Consider the following 15373-nt stretch of genomic DNA (forward strand, 5'->3'; position numbering starts at 1 on the left):
AATGACCAGGGCCATGCTCCATCCACCCTGTTATCTAGTCTAACCCCCATACAGACCATTCCTTATATAGTATACTACTAATGACCAGGGCCTGGCTCCATCCACCCTGTTATCTAGTCTAACCCCCATACAGACCATTCCTTATATAGTATACTACTAATGACCAGGGCCATGCTCCATCCACCCTGTTATCTAGTCTAACCCCCATACAGACCATTCCTTATATAGTATACTACTGTTTATCAGGGCCATGCTCCATCCACCCTGTTATCTAGTCTAACCCCCATACAGACCATTCCTTATATAGTATACTACTAATGACCAGGGCCATGCTCCATCCACCCTGTTATCTAGTCTAACCCCCATACAGACCATTCCTTATATAGTATACTACTAATGACCAGGGCCTGGCTCCATCCACCCTGTTATCTAGTCTAACCCCCATACAGACCATTCCTTATATAGTATACTACTAATGACCAGGGCCATGCTCCATCCACCCTGTTATCTAGTCTAACCCCCATACAGACCATTCCTTATATAGTATACTACTAATGACCAGGGCCATGCTCCATCCACCCTGTTATCTAGTCTAACCCCCATACAGACCATTCCTTATATAGTATACTACTAATGACCAGGGCCTGGCTCCATCCACCCTGTTATCTAGTCTAACCCCCATACAGACCATTCCTTATATAGTATACTACTAATGACCAGGGCCATGCTCCATCCACCCTGTTATCTAGTCTAACCCCCATACAGACCATTCCTTATATAGTATACTACTAATGACCAGGGCCTGGCTCCATCCACCCTGTTATCTAGTCTAACCCCCATACAGACCATTCCTTATATAGTATACTACTAATGACCAGGGCCATGCTCCATCCACCCTGTTATCTAGTCTAACCCCCATACAGACCATTCCTTATATAGTATACTACTAATGACCAGGGCCATGCTCCATCCACCCTGTTATCTAGTCTAACCCCCATACAGACCATTCCTTATATAGTATACTACTAATGACCAGGGCCATGCTCCATCCACCCTGTTATCTAGTCTAACCCCCATACAGACCATTCCTTATATAGTATACTACTAATGACCAGGGCCATGCTCCATCCACCCTGTTATCTAGTCTAACCCCCATACAGACCATTCCTTATATAGTATACTACTAATGACCAGGGCCATGCTCCATCCACCCTGTTATCTAGTCTAACCCCCATACAGACCATTCCTTATATAGTATACTACTGTTTATCAGGGCCGTGCTCCATCCACCCTGTTATCTAGTCTAACCCCCATACATACCATTCCTTATATAGTATACTACTTTTTATCAGGGACCGGCTAGTACAGTATATTGTATACTACTTTTGACCAGGGCCTGGCTACTAAAGTATACTACTTTTGACCAGGGACCGGCTAGTGCAGTATATAGTATACTACTTTTGACCAGGGACCGGCTAGTGCAGTATATAGTATACTACTAATGACCAGGGACCGGCTAGTGCAGTATATAGTATACTACTAATGACCAGGGACCGGCTAGTGCAGTATATAGTATACTACTTTTGACCAGGGCCCGGCTTGGGCAGTATATAGTATACTACTTTTGACCAGGGCCCGGCTAGTGCAGTATATAGTAAAGTACTTTTGACCAGGGCCCGGATAGTACAGTATATAGTATACTACTTTTAACCAGGGACCGGCTAGTGCAGTATATAGTATATACTTTTGACCAGGGACGGATAGTACAGTATATAGTATACTACTTTTGACCAGGGACCGTATAGTATACTACTAATGACCAGGGACCGGATTATACAGTATACTACTAATGACCAGGGACCGGATAGTACAGTATATAGTATACTACTTTTGACCAGGTACCGGATAGTACAGTATATAGTATACTACTTTTGACCAGGGACGGATAGTACAGTATATAGTATACTACTTTTGACCAGGGACCGGATAGTGCAGTATATAGTATACTACTAATGGCCAGGGACCGGATAGTACAGTATATAGTATACTACTTTTGACCAGGTACCGGATAGTACAGTATATAGTATACTACTTTTGACCAGTGACGGATAGTACAGTATATAGTATACTACTTTTGACCAGGGACCGGATAGTGCAGTATATAGTATACTACTAATGACCAGGGACCGGATAGTACAGTATATAGTATACTACTTTTGACCAGGGACCGGCTAGTACAGTATATAGTATACTACTTTTGACCAGGGCCCATCTAGTACAGTATATAGTATACTACTTTTGACCAGGGACCGGCTAGTGCAGTATATAGTATACAATTTTTGACCAGGGCCCATCTAGTACAGTATATAGTATACTACTTTTGACCAGGGACCGGCTAGTGCAGTATATAGTGTACTACTTTTGACCAGGGCCCAGATAGTACAGTATATAGTGTACTACTTTTGACCAGGTACCGGATAGTACAGTATATAGTATACTACTTTTGACCAGGGACCGGATAGTGCAGTATATAGTATACTACTGTTTATCAGGGCCGTGCTCCATCCACCCTGTTATCTAGTCTAACCCCCATACATACCATTCCTTATATAGTATACTACTTTTTATCAGGGACCGGCTAGTACAGTATATTGTATACTACTTTTGACCAGGGCCTGGCTACTAAAGTATACTACTTTTGACCAGGGACCGGCTAGTGCAGTATATAGTATACTACTTTTGACCAGGGACCGGCTAGTGCAGTATATAGTATACTACTAATGACCAGGGACCGGCTAGTACAGTATATAGTATACTACTAATGACCAGGGACCGGCTAGTGCAGTATATAGTATACTACTTTTGACCAGGGCCCGGCTTGGGCAGTATATAGTATACTACTTTTGACCAGGGCCCGGATAGTACAGTATATAGTATACTACTTTTAACCAGGGACCGGCTAGTGCAGTATATAGTATATACTTTTGACCAGGGACGGATAGTACAGTATATAGTATACTACTTTTGACCAGGGACCGTATAGTATACTACTAATGACCAGGGACCGGATTATACAGTATACTACTAATGACCAGGGACCGGATAGTACAGTATATAGTATATACTTTTGACCAGGGACGGATAGTACAGTATATAGTATACTACTTTTGACCAGGGACGGATAGTACAGTATATAGTATACTACTTTTGACCAGGGACCGGATAGTGCAGTATATAGTATACTACTAATGACCAGGGACCGGCTAGTACAGTATATAGTATACTACTAATGACCAGGGACCGGCTAGTGCAGTATATAGTATACTACTTTTGACCAGGGCCCGGCTTGGGCAGTATATAGTATACTACTTTTGACCAGGGCCCGGCTAGTGCAGTATATAGTAAAGTACTTTTGACCAGGGCCCGGATAGTACAGTATATAGTATACTACTTTTAACCAGGGACCGGCTAGTGCAGTATATAGTATATACTTTTGACCAGGGACGGATAGTACAGTATATAGTATACTACTTTTGACCAGGGATCGTATAGTATACTACTAATGACCAGGGACCGGATTATACAGTATACTACTAATGACCAGGGACCGGATAGTACAGTATATAGTATACTACTTTTGACCAGGTACCGGATAGTACAGTATATAGTATACTACTTTTGACCAGGGACCGGATAGTGCAGTATATAGTATACTACTAATGGCCAGGGACCGGATAGTACAGTATATAGTATACTACTTTTGACCAGGTACCGGATAGTACAGTATATAGTATACTACTTTTGACCAGTGACGGATAGTACAGTATATAGTATACTACTTTTGACCAGGGACCGGATAGTGCAGTATATAGTATACTACTAATGACCAGGGACCGGATAGTACAGTATATAGTATACTACTTTTGACCAGGACCCGTCTAGTGCAGTATATAGTATACTATTTTTGACCAGGGACCGGATAGTACAGTATATAGTATACTACTTTTGACCAGGGCCCATCTAGTACAGTATATAGTATACTACTTTTGACCAGGGACCGGCTAGTGCAGTATATAGTATACAATTTTTGACCAGGGCCCATCTAGTACAGTATATAGTATACTACTTTTGACCAGGGACCGGCTAGTGCAGTATATAGTGTACTACTTTTGACCAGGGCCCAGATAGTACACTACTTTTGACCAGGGCCCAGATAGTACAGTATATAGTGTACTACTTTTGACCAGGTACCGGATAGTACAGTATATAGTGTACTACCTTTGACCAGGGACGGATAGTACAGGATATAGTATACTACTTTTGACCAGGGACCGGATAGTGCAGTATATAGTATACTACTAATGGCCAGGGACCGGATAGTACAGTATATAGTATACTACTTTTGACCAGGGCCCGGCTTGGGCAGTATATAGTATACTACTTTTGACCAGGGCCCGGATAGTACAGTATATAGTATACTACTTTTAACCAGGGACCGAATAGTGCAGTATATAGTATATACTTTTGACCAGGGACGGATAGTACAGTATATAGTATACTACTTTTGACCAGGGACCGTATAGTATACTACTAATGACCAGGGACCGGATTATACAGTATACTACTAATGACCAGGGACCGGATAGTACAGTATATAGTATATACTTTTGACCAGGGACGGATAGTACAGTATATAGTATACTACTTTTGACCAGGGACGGATAGTACAGTATATAGTATACTACTTTTGACCAGGGACCGGATAGTGCAGTATATAGTATACTACTAATGACCAGGGACCGGCTAGTACAGTATATAGTATACTACTAATGACCAGGGACCGGCTAGTGCAGTATATAGTATACTACTTTTGACCAGGGCCCGGCTTGGGCAGTATATAGTATACTACTTTTGACCAGGGCCCGGCTAGTGCAGTATATAGTAAAGTACTTTTGACCAGGGCCCGGATAGTACAGTATATAGTATACTACTTTTAACCAGGGACCGGCTAGTGCAGTATATAGTATATACTTTTGACCAGGGACGGATAGTACAGTATATAGTATACTACTTTTGACCAGGTACCGGATAGTACAGTATATAGTATACTACTTTTGACCAGTGACGGATAGTACAGTATATAGTATACTACTTTTGACCAGGGACCGGATAGTGCAGTATATAGTATACTACTAATGACCAGGGACCGGATAGTACAGTATATAGTATACTACTTTTGACCAGGACCCGTCTAGTGCAGTATATAGTATACTATTTTTGACCAGGGACCGGATAGTACAGTATATAGTATACTACTTTTGACCAGGGCCCATCTAGTACAGTATATAGTATACTACTTTTGACCAGGGACCGGCTAGTGCAGTATATAGTATACAATTTTTGACCAGGGCCCATCTAGTACAGTATATAGTATACTACTTTTGACCAGGGACCGGCTAGTGCAGTATATAGTGTACTACTTTTGACCAGGGCCCAGATAGTACACTACTTTTGACCAGGGCCCAGATAGTACAGTATATAGTGTACTACTTTTGACCAGGTACCGGATAGTACAGTATATAGTGTACTACTTTTGACCAGGGACGGATAGTACAGGATATAGTATACTACTTTTGACCAGGGACCGGATAGTGCAGTATATAGTATACTACTAATGGCCAGGGACCGGATAGTACAGTATATAGTATACTACTTTTGACCAGGTACCGGATAGTACAGTATATAGTATACTACTTTTGACCAGTGACGGATAGTACAGTATATAGTATACTACTTTTGACCAGGGACCGAATAGTGCAGTATATAGTATACTACTAATGACCAGGGACCGGATAGTACAGTATATAGTATACTACTTTTGACCAGGGCCCGTCTAGTACTGTATATACTATACTACTTTTGACCAGGGATGGATAGTGCAGTATATAGTGTACTACTTTTGACCAGGGCCCAGATAGTACACTACTTTTGACCAGGGCCCAGATAGTACAGTATATAGTATACTACTTTTGACCAGGGCCCAGATAGTATAGTATATAGTGTACTACTTTTGACCAGGGCCCAGATAGTACAGTATACTGTATAGGGAATAGAATGCCATTTCAGACAGACGGCGACATGAGTTGACACGTCTTGGGTTGTGTTTGTTGTCAGTCAGTCAACCCATGAGCCAATCAGTTCAGTCCGGCTTCGTGAGTCTCCCTAACTGTGGTTATACAGGGATTTAGAGACCAATATGTTTAAACATCCAATGTACTTAGCTGACTAGTATAGCAACAACACAACAGTCTATATAGGCCCTAATGAGGAGACAACAGTCTATATAGACCATAATGAGGAGACAACAGTCTATATAGACCATAATGAGGAGACAACAGTCTATATAGGCCCTAATGAGGAGACAACAGTCTATATAGACTTTAATGAGGAGACACCAGTCTATATAGACCATAATGAGAAGACACCAGTCTATATAGACCATAATGAGAAGACAACAGTCTATATAGACCATAACGAGGAGACAACAGTCTATATAGACCATAATGAGGAGACACCAGTCTATATAGACCATAATGAGAAAACAACAGTCTATATAGACCATAATGAGGAGACAGTCTATATAGACCATAATGAGAAGACACCAGTCTATATAGACCATAATGAGAAGACAACAGTCTATATAGACCATAATGAGGAGACAACAGTCTATATAGACCATAATGAGGAGACAACAGTCTATATAGACCCTAATGAGAAGAGAACAGTCTATATAGACCATAATGAGGAGACAACAGTCTATATAGACCATAATGAGAAGACACCAGTCTATATAGACCATAATGAGAAGACAACAGTCTATATAGACCATAATGAGGAGACAACAGTCTATATAGACCATAATGAGAAGACACCAGTCTATATAGAGCATAATGAGAAGACAACAGTCTATATAGACCCTAATGAGAAGACAACAGTCTATATAGACCATAATGAGAAGACAACAGTCTATATAGACCATAATGAGGAGACAACAGTCTATATAGACCATAATGAGAAGACAACAGTCTATATAGACCCTAATGAGGAGACAACAGTCTATATAGACCCTAATGAGGAGACAACAGTCTATATAGACCCTAATGAGGAGACACCAGTCTATATAGACCATAATGAGGAGACAACAGTCTATATAGACCCTAATGAGGAGACAACAGTCTATATAGACCATAATGAGAAGACAACAGTCTATATAGACCATAATGAGGAGACAACAGTCTATGTAGACGCTAATGAGGAGACAACAGTCTATATAGACCCTAATGAGGAGACAACAGTCTATATAGACCCTAATTAGGAGACAACAGTCTATATAGACCCTAATGAGGAGACAACAGTCTATATAGACCCTAATGAGGAGACACCAGTCTATATAGACCATAATGAGGAGACACCAGTCTATATAGACCCTAATGAGGAGACAACAGTCTATATATAAACATTGTATAATATGTATATTTTATGGCTCCTTTTTGGTTTCTTTTTCTTTACCTTTCTTGATTATTGTAGCCTTGAGGTGTCTATTAGAGAAATAGGCAGCTCTGTTGTCCCTGTGTGTGTCTCAATTGCTACCCTATTCCATATGTAGTGCACTCCTTTTGACCAGAGCCTTTAAAGTAGTGCACTAAGTAGGGAATAGGGTTCCATTTGGGACAAAGTCCCTGTGTTACCAAACAGGGCTGACGGTAGAGCTGGTTACCGTCCCTGGCTAGCAGAATTACTCATCATTTACTGTCATTTAGCTCACGTTGTTTTAGTGTGCAGCTTACTCATTACTTCAGGAAGCAGAAAAATAACAATTAGAAACTATCAGAAGACTTTGACAAAGCTCTTTCAGTCTCTTGTTCTGGCCCTTTAATGATAGGAATTCATTTGTGAGATACATCCAGATTTCCTGCTTAATTATGTGACGATTTTAAAGAACAAATGTTTGGTGGTTCTTTTTACTTTGTGTTTGTTTGTGTGTCTGTTGTGCGTGGCTCTTAGCTGACATTGTGAATAGACAGGCGTGAATCACCTGGAATTTCCAGTTGAACAAATAGTAGAGCCGTCACAAATTGTGATTTCATAATCAATCCGGTTTATTTCCAAGTTTCAACAGGGAGACTGTTTTCTAATTGACTGGTTAGGAGGTTGTTTACAAGGTTTCCACTGAACTTGTGACTTGATTTGATTAGAAACACGTGACTTTAAAACAATAACAACACAGCAGCCTGAAACTCTCCTGATTGGTGTTTCATTCATCCATCAAGTCATCACATTTCTATGGTAAAACTACTGGATAGCCCACTCACTCATTAACCTGACATTTCCATGGAGTCCTGGGATCCATATAAACTATAACAAACGTCATCCACAATATACAGGTATACCATATACTGTAAGATAAGTGAGACATTAAAGGGTCATAGGAGAAGTTCAACAACTTCTTCCATTGAACTGTGTCACTGTCTTTTATCTATAAGAGTTATGGCTTCCACTGAAATTATTCTGTACATAAACACTACAATAACCAGGAACGTACACAGAGAGGGTTCTACAAGTCCACAGAGAGTGTTCTACAAGTCCACAGAGAGTGTTCTACAAGTCCACAGAGAGGGTTCTACAAGTCCACAGATAGGGTTCTACAATTCCACAGAGAGGGTTCCACAAGTCCACAGAGAGGGTTCTACAAATCCACAGAGAGGGTTCTACAAGTCCACAGAGAGGGTTCCACAAGTCCACAGAGAGGGTTCTACAAGTCCACAGAGAGGGTTCCACAAGTTCACAAAGATGGTTCTACAAGTCCACAGAGAGGTTTATACAAGTCCACAGAGAGGGTTCTACCAGTCCACAGAGAGGGTTCTACAAGTCCACGGAGAGGGTTCTTCAATTCCACAGAGAGGGTTCTACAAGTCCACATATAGGGTTCTACAAGTCCACACAGAGGGTTCTACAAGTCCACAGAGAGGGTTCTACAATTCCACAGTGAGGGTTCTACAAGTCCACAGATAGGGTTCTACAAGTCCACAGAAAGGGTTCTACAAGTCCACAGAAAGGATTCTACAGGTCCACAAAAGGGGTTCTACAAATGCTACCCCCTCTCTTGTGAAAATTCCCCCACAAAGACGATTGATCCATCATAAACTGGACGTACACTGAGTGAACCAAACATTAGGAACACCTTTTGTAAAAAGAAAGAGCAGGTGTTCTTAATGTTTTGTACCCTCAGTGTACGTGCCCTTTGTAGACATGAACGCCTGCCCTGTAAATGTCAATACACGGCCCTGGTAATTCTCCTGAAGGGACCTACTATGCTATAGAAGTGACCTTGAAGTGTTTAACTCGTTCCATGGAACTTTCCTGCCTCACCTGAGAGTAGAGGAGGTGAGAGACCGCCCTTCTGGGAAATAACACCATTTAGTCTCCTCCCCCAAAGCTTCAAATAAGAGCACACACACTCTTCTCTCTCACACACAAAGTTTAGTCGTCGGATAGTTGGTCGCTGTGCTGAAAATCTTCCAGAACCTGTAAGTAAAATATTGCCTCTCATTGATAATGATACAACTGAAAAGGTTTGTCTATATCTGATAACTATGGATGTTATAAATGTGTGTGATGTTTTTCAAGATATTTTTTTCTTCACGTCTTCAGAAGAACCTGACAGCCTGTTGATTTAAGATATGTTATTACATTAGATATGTTTACATAGTGCCAGTGATGAAGTAATCTAATTTAATTGAACATCTTAATGTCTTTTGCAGCTTCCTGACCTACGCTCCTAAGCACAGATCTAGGATCAGCTCATCCTCATCAAGTCCAAACCAGGACGTTTAGAATTCACAAGGGGAACACTGACCTCAGACCAGCATTTAAACCCCACGTCTTCCTGCCTAGACACTGACTCTCTGACCAGAGTTCCTCTGTGCTCCAGCCGTATATCCATCCATCCATCCGTCCATCCAAACCCCAGCCAGCCAGCCAGCCATCCAGCCATCCATCCATCCATCCACACCCCAGCCATCCATCCATCCATCATCCATCCATCCATCCACACCCCAGCCATCCATCCATCCATCCAGCCATCCAGCCATCCATCCATCCATCCAGCCATGGGTCTGATGAGCGAGGACATGGAGTGCTGCGTCTGCCTCCAGCCCTACTCTCGCAGGGAGAAGATCCCTCGGATGCTCCACTGTAAGCACACATTCTGTGGGCTGTGCTTGCAGGCGATGTCCAGGCTCCAGAGCGGCCTACCGACAGTATGCTGCCCCCTGTGCCGTTGGATCACCTGCACCGAGCCCAGCCTCACCGTGTCGGGGTCGCTGTGGGTTAACACTGAGATCTGGGACCAGATACTAGACACACAACAGGAAGAGGAGGAGGAGGTAGAGGAAGGAGAGTGGAAGGAAGCTAACAGACAGACACAGACCACTCCACAGTACACATGGTGAGTACCCCAGGCAAAGGTGAATGGATTGATAGACGGAAACCTGGAGAGACCTTCCTCTGCTCTCTGCCCTCTCTCATTTTGTTCGGTCTCTTTTGCTCTCTCTCTCTCTCTCTGTTTCTCCCTCTCTCTCTCTCTCTGTTTCTCCCTCTCTCTCTCTCTCTGTTTCTCCCTCTCTCAATTCAATTCAATTCAAGGGGCTTTATTGGCATGGGAAACATGTGTTAACATTGCCAAAGCAAGTGAGGTAGATAATATACAAAAGTCAAATAAACAATAAAAATGAACAGTAAACATTACACATACAGAAGTTTCAAAACAATAAAGACATTACAAATGTCATATTATATATATGCAGTGTTGTAACAATGTACAAATGGTTAAAGCACACAAGTTAAAATAAATAAATATGGGTTATATTTACAATGGTGTTTGTTCTTCACTGGTTGCCCTTTTCTTGTGGCAACAGGTCACAAATCTTGCTGCTGTGATGGCACACTGTGATGGCACACTGTGGAATTTCACTGTGGAATCTCTCTCTCTGTTTCTCCCTCTCTCTCTCTCTCTCTCTGTTTCTCCCTCTCTCTCTCTCTCTCTGTTTCTCCCTCTCTCTCTCTGTTTCTCCCTCTCTCTCTCTCTCTGTTTCTCCCTCTCTCTCTCTCTCTGTTTCTCCCTCTCTCTCTCTCTCTCTGTTTCTCCCTCTCTCTCTCTCTCTGTTTCTCCCTCCCTCTCTCTCTCTCTCTGTTTCTCCCTCTCGTATCTCTCTCTCTGTTTCTCCCTCTCGTATCCCTCTCTCTGCTCTCTCTCGTATCTCTCTTTTTCTCTCTCTCTTTGCTCTCTCCCTTTCTGTATCACTATATCTGTTGGTCGTGATTTCTCTCTTCATCAGTTGTATTGTTGAACTGTGATGGTATTACTTTAGGTGACAGTTTCCTTACGTTGATCGTATTATGCAGCTAGTACAGCTTCCTTTTTAGGTGCGGTAGTCTGTTCAATTACTAAATTGTAACTCTCTCTCTCTCTCTTCTCTGTTTATTTCCCCCTACTCTCCTGTCCTCCAGGTCTCCATCAAGGCATTGTGACCTGAGGCTCAAACTTAAGAATTTCCTGAGGAGGATGAAGCACAATGTACTGTAAACCGAGAAGAAGAAGAGCAGAGAAAAAGAAGACTGGATTTTACCATTTCAGAGTAGGAGATACTCATTGAGTAATGAAGATAATTCACCAAACAGGACTGACCGGGATTTTCCATAATGAAGCAAGATTGAACCAATTATTCATATTCTCTGGGTTTGATTGACTTTGGGTATGTATAGGCCGCCTCTCCTTCCAGTTCTCTGCTGCCAATGACTGGAACGAACTACAAAAATCTCTGAAACTGGAAACACTTATCTCCCTCACTAGCTTTAAGCACCAGCTGTCAGAGCAGCTCATAGATTACTGCACCTGTACATAGCCCATCTATAATTTAGCCCAAACAACTACCCCTTCCCCTAATGTATTTATTTATTTATTTTGCTTCCCATTATTTATATTTCTACTTTGCACATTCTTCCACTGTAAATCTACCATTCCAGTGTTTTACTTGCTATATAGTATTTACTTCGCCACCATGGCCTTTTTTTAGCCTTTACCTCCCTTATCTCACCTCACTTGCTCACATTGTATATAGACTTATTTTTCTAATGTTTTATTGACTGTATGTTTGTTTTACTCCATGTGTAACTCTGTGTTGTTGTATGTGTCGAACTGCTTTGCTTTGTCTTGGCCAGGTCGCAATTGTAAATGAGAACTTGTTCTCAACTTGCCTACCTGGTTAAATAAAGGTGAAAATAATAATAAATGTGTAATGTTCCCAGTCAACTTACCTGGTAAAATAAGGGTTAAATAATAATATTAATAATAAAGGATGGATAGGGGGAGGAAATAAAAAATAAGATTTTAAATGGATTGAGGATGAAAGAAAGATACAGGAAGTTATGAATGGACAGACAGACAGACAGACAGACAGACAGACAGACAGACAGACAGACAGACAGACAATATAGACCCTAGTGGGGAGACAACAGTCCCCCCCTAGTGAGGAGACAACAGTCTATATAGACCCTAATGAGGAGACAACAGTCTATATAGACCATAATGAGGAGACAACAGTCTATATAGACCATAATGAGGAGACAACCGTCTGTATATATAAACATTGTATAATATGTATATTTTATGGCTCCTTTTTGGTTTATTTTCTTGAAACCTTTCTTGATAATTGTAGCCTTGAGGAGTCTGTCAGAGAAATATGCAGCTCTGTTGTCCCTGTGTGTGTCTCAATTGCTACCCTATTCCATATGTAGTGCACTCCTTTTGACCAGAGCCTTTAAAGTAGTGCACTATGTAGGGAATAGGGTTCCATTTGGGACAAAGTCCCTGTGTTACCAAACAGGGCTGACGGTAGAGCTGGTTACCGTCCCTGGCTAGCAGAATTACTCATCATTTACTGTCATTTAGCTCACGTTGTTTTAGTGTGCAGCTTACTCATTACTTCAGGAAGCAGAAAAATAACAATTAGAAACTATCAGAAGACTTTGACAAAGCTCTTTCAGTCTCTTGTTCTGGCCCTTTAATGATAGGAATTCATTTGGGAGATACATCCAGATTTCCTGCTTAATTATGTGACGATTTTAAAGAACAAATGTTTGGTGGTTCTTTTTACTTTGTGTTTGTTTGTGTGTCTGTTGTGCGTGGCTCTTAGCTGACATTGTGAATAGACAGGCGTGAATCACCTGGAATTTCCAGTTGAACAAATAGTAGAGCCGTCACAAATTGTGATTTCATAATCAATCCGGTTTATTTCCAAGTTTCAACAGGGAGACTGTTTTCTAATTGACTGGTTAGGAGGTTGTTTACAAGGTTTCCACTGAACTTGTGACTTGATTTGATTAGAAACACGTGACTTTAAAACAATAACAACACAGCAGCCTGAAACTCTCCTGATTGGTGTTTCATTCATCCATCAAGACATCAGATTTCTATGGTAAAACTACTGGATAGCCCACTCACTCATTAACACCTGACATTTCCATGGAGTCCTGGGATCCATATGAACTATAACAAACGTCATCCACAATATACAGGTATACCATATACTGTAAGATAAGTGAGACATTAAAGGGTTAAGGAGAAGTTCAACAACTTCTTCCATTGAACTGTGTCACTGTCTTTTATCTATAAGAGTTATGGCTTCCACTGAAATGATTCTGTACATAAATACTACAAAAACCAGGAACGTACACAGATAGGGTTCTACAAGTCCACAGAGAGGGTTCTACAAGTCCACAGAGAGGGTTCTACAAGTACACAGAGAGGGTTCTACAAGTCCACAGAGAGGGTTCTACAAGTACACAGAAAGGGTTCTGCAAGTACACAGATAGGGTTCTACAAGTTCACAGAGAGGGTTCTACAAGTCCACAGACAGGGTTCTACAAATGCTACCCCCTCTCTTGTGAAAATTCCCCCACAAAGAAGATTGATCCATCATAAACTGGACGTACACTGAGTGCACCAAACATTAGGAACACCTTTTGTACCCTCAGTGTACGTGCCCTTTGTAGACATGAACACCTGCCCTGTAAATGTCAATACACGGCCCTGGCAATTCTCCTGAAGTGACCTACTATGCTATAGAAGTGACCTAGAAGTGTTTAACTTGTTCCATGGAACTTTCCTGCCTCACCTGAGAGTAGAGGAGGTGAGAGACCGCCCTTTCTGGGAAAATAACACCATTTAGTCTCCTCCCCCAAAGCTTCAAATAAGAGCACACACACACTTCTCTCTCACACACAACGTTTAGTCGTCGGATAGTTGGTCGCTGTGCTGAAAATATTCCAGAACCTGTAAGTAAAATATTGCCTCTCATTGATAATGATAAAAGTGAAAAGGTTTGTCTATATCTGATAACTATGGATGTTATAAATGTGTGATATTTATCAAGATATTTTTTTCTTCACGTCTTCAGAAGAACCTGACAGCCTGTTGATTTAAGATATGTTATTACATTAGATATGTTTACATAGTGCCAGTGATGAAGTCACTGAGTCTAATTTAATATCTTAATGTCTTTTGCAGCTTCCTGACCTACGCTCCTAAGCACAGATCTAGGATCAGCTCATCCTCATCAAATCCAAACCAGGACGTTTAGAATTCACAAGGGGAACACTGACCTCAGACCAGCGTTTAAACCCCACGTCTTCCTGCCTAGACACTGACTCTCTGTCCAGAGTTCCTCTGTGCTCCAGCCGTATATCCGTCCAGCCATCCATCCATCTATCCATCCATCCATCCACACCCCAGCCATCCAGCCATTCATCCATCCATCCATCCATCCAGCCATCCATCCATCTATCCATCCATCAATCCACACCCCAGCCATTCATCCACACCCCAGCCATCCAGCCATTCATCCATCCATCCACACCCCAGCCATCCATCCATCCATCCACACCCCAGCCATCCAGCCATTCATCCATCCATCCATCCATCCACACCCCAGCCATCCAGCCATTCATCCATCCATCCATCCATCCACACCCCAGCCATCCATCCATCCATCCACACTCCAGCCATTCATCCATCCATCCATCCATCCAGCCATCCATCCATCTATCCATCCATCAATCCACACCCCAGCCATTCATCCACACCCCAGCCATCCAGCCATTCATCCATCCATCCACACCCCAGCCATCCATCCATCCATCCACACCCCAGCCATCCAGCCATTCATCCATCCATCCATCCATCCACACCCCAGCCATCCAGCCATTCATCCATCCATCCATCCATCCACACCCCAGCCATCCAGCCATTCATCCA

General features: G+C 42.0%; 1 protein-coding gene across 1 annotated transcript; it reads left to right on the top strand.

Annotated features, from left to right (window-relative positions):
• The first annotated feature begins 9496 nt into the window (after window positions 1-9496).
• LOC139552908 (uncharacterized) lies at window positions 9497-12350 on the top strand. The gene is made up of 3 exons (XM_071365010.1): window positions 9497-9587; window positions 9822-10507; window positions 11569-12350. The coding sequence occupies exons 2-3, from the start codon at window positions 10170-10172 to the stop codon at window positions 11642-11644; spliced, it is 414 nt and encodes a 137-aa protein (XP_071221111.1). The 5' UTR covers window positions 9497-9587; window positions 9822-10169; the 3' UTR covers window positions 11645-12350.
• The last annotated feature ends 3023 nt before the right edge of the window (window positions 12351-15373 follow it).

Source organism: Salvelinus alpinus, chromosome 2 (assembly GCF_045679555.1).
Source record: "Salvelinus alpinus chromosome 2, SLU_Salpinus.1, whole genome shotgun sequence".
Taxonomy (NCBI): domain Eukaryota; kingdom Metazoa; phylum Chordata; class Actinopteri; order Salmoniformes; family Salmonidae; genus Salvelinus; species Salvelinus alpinus.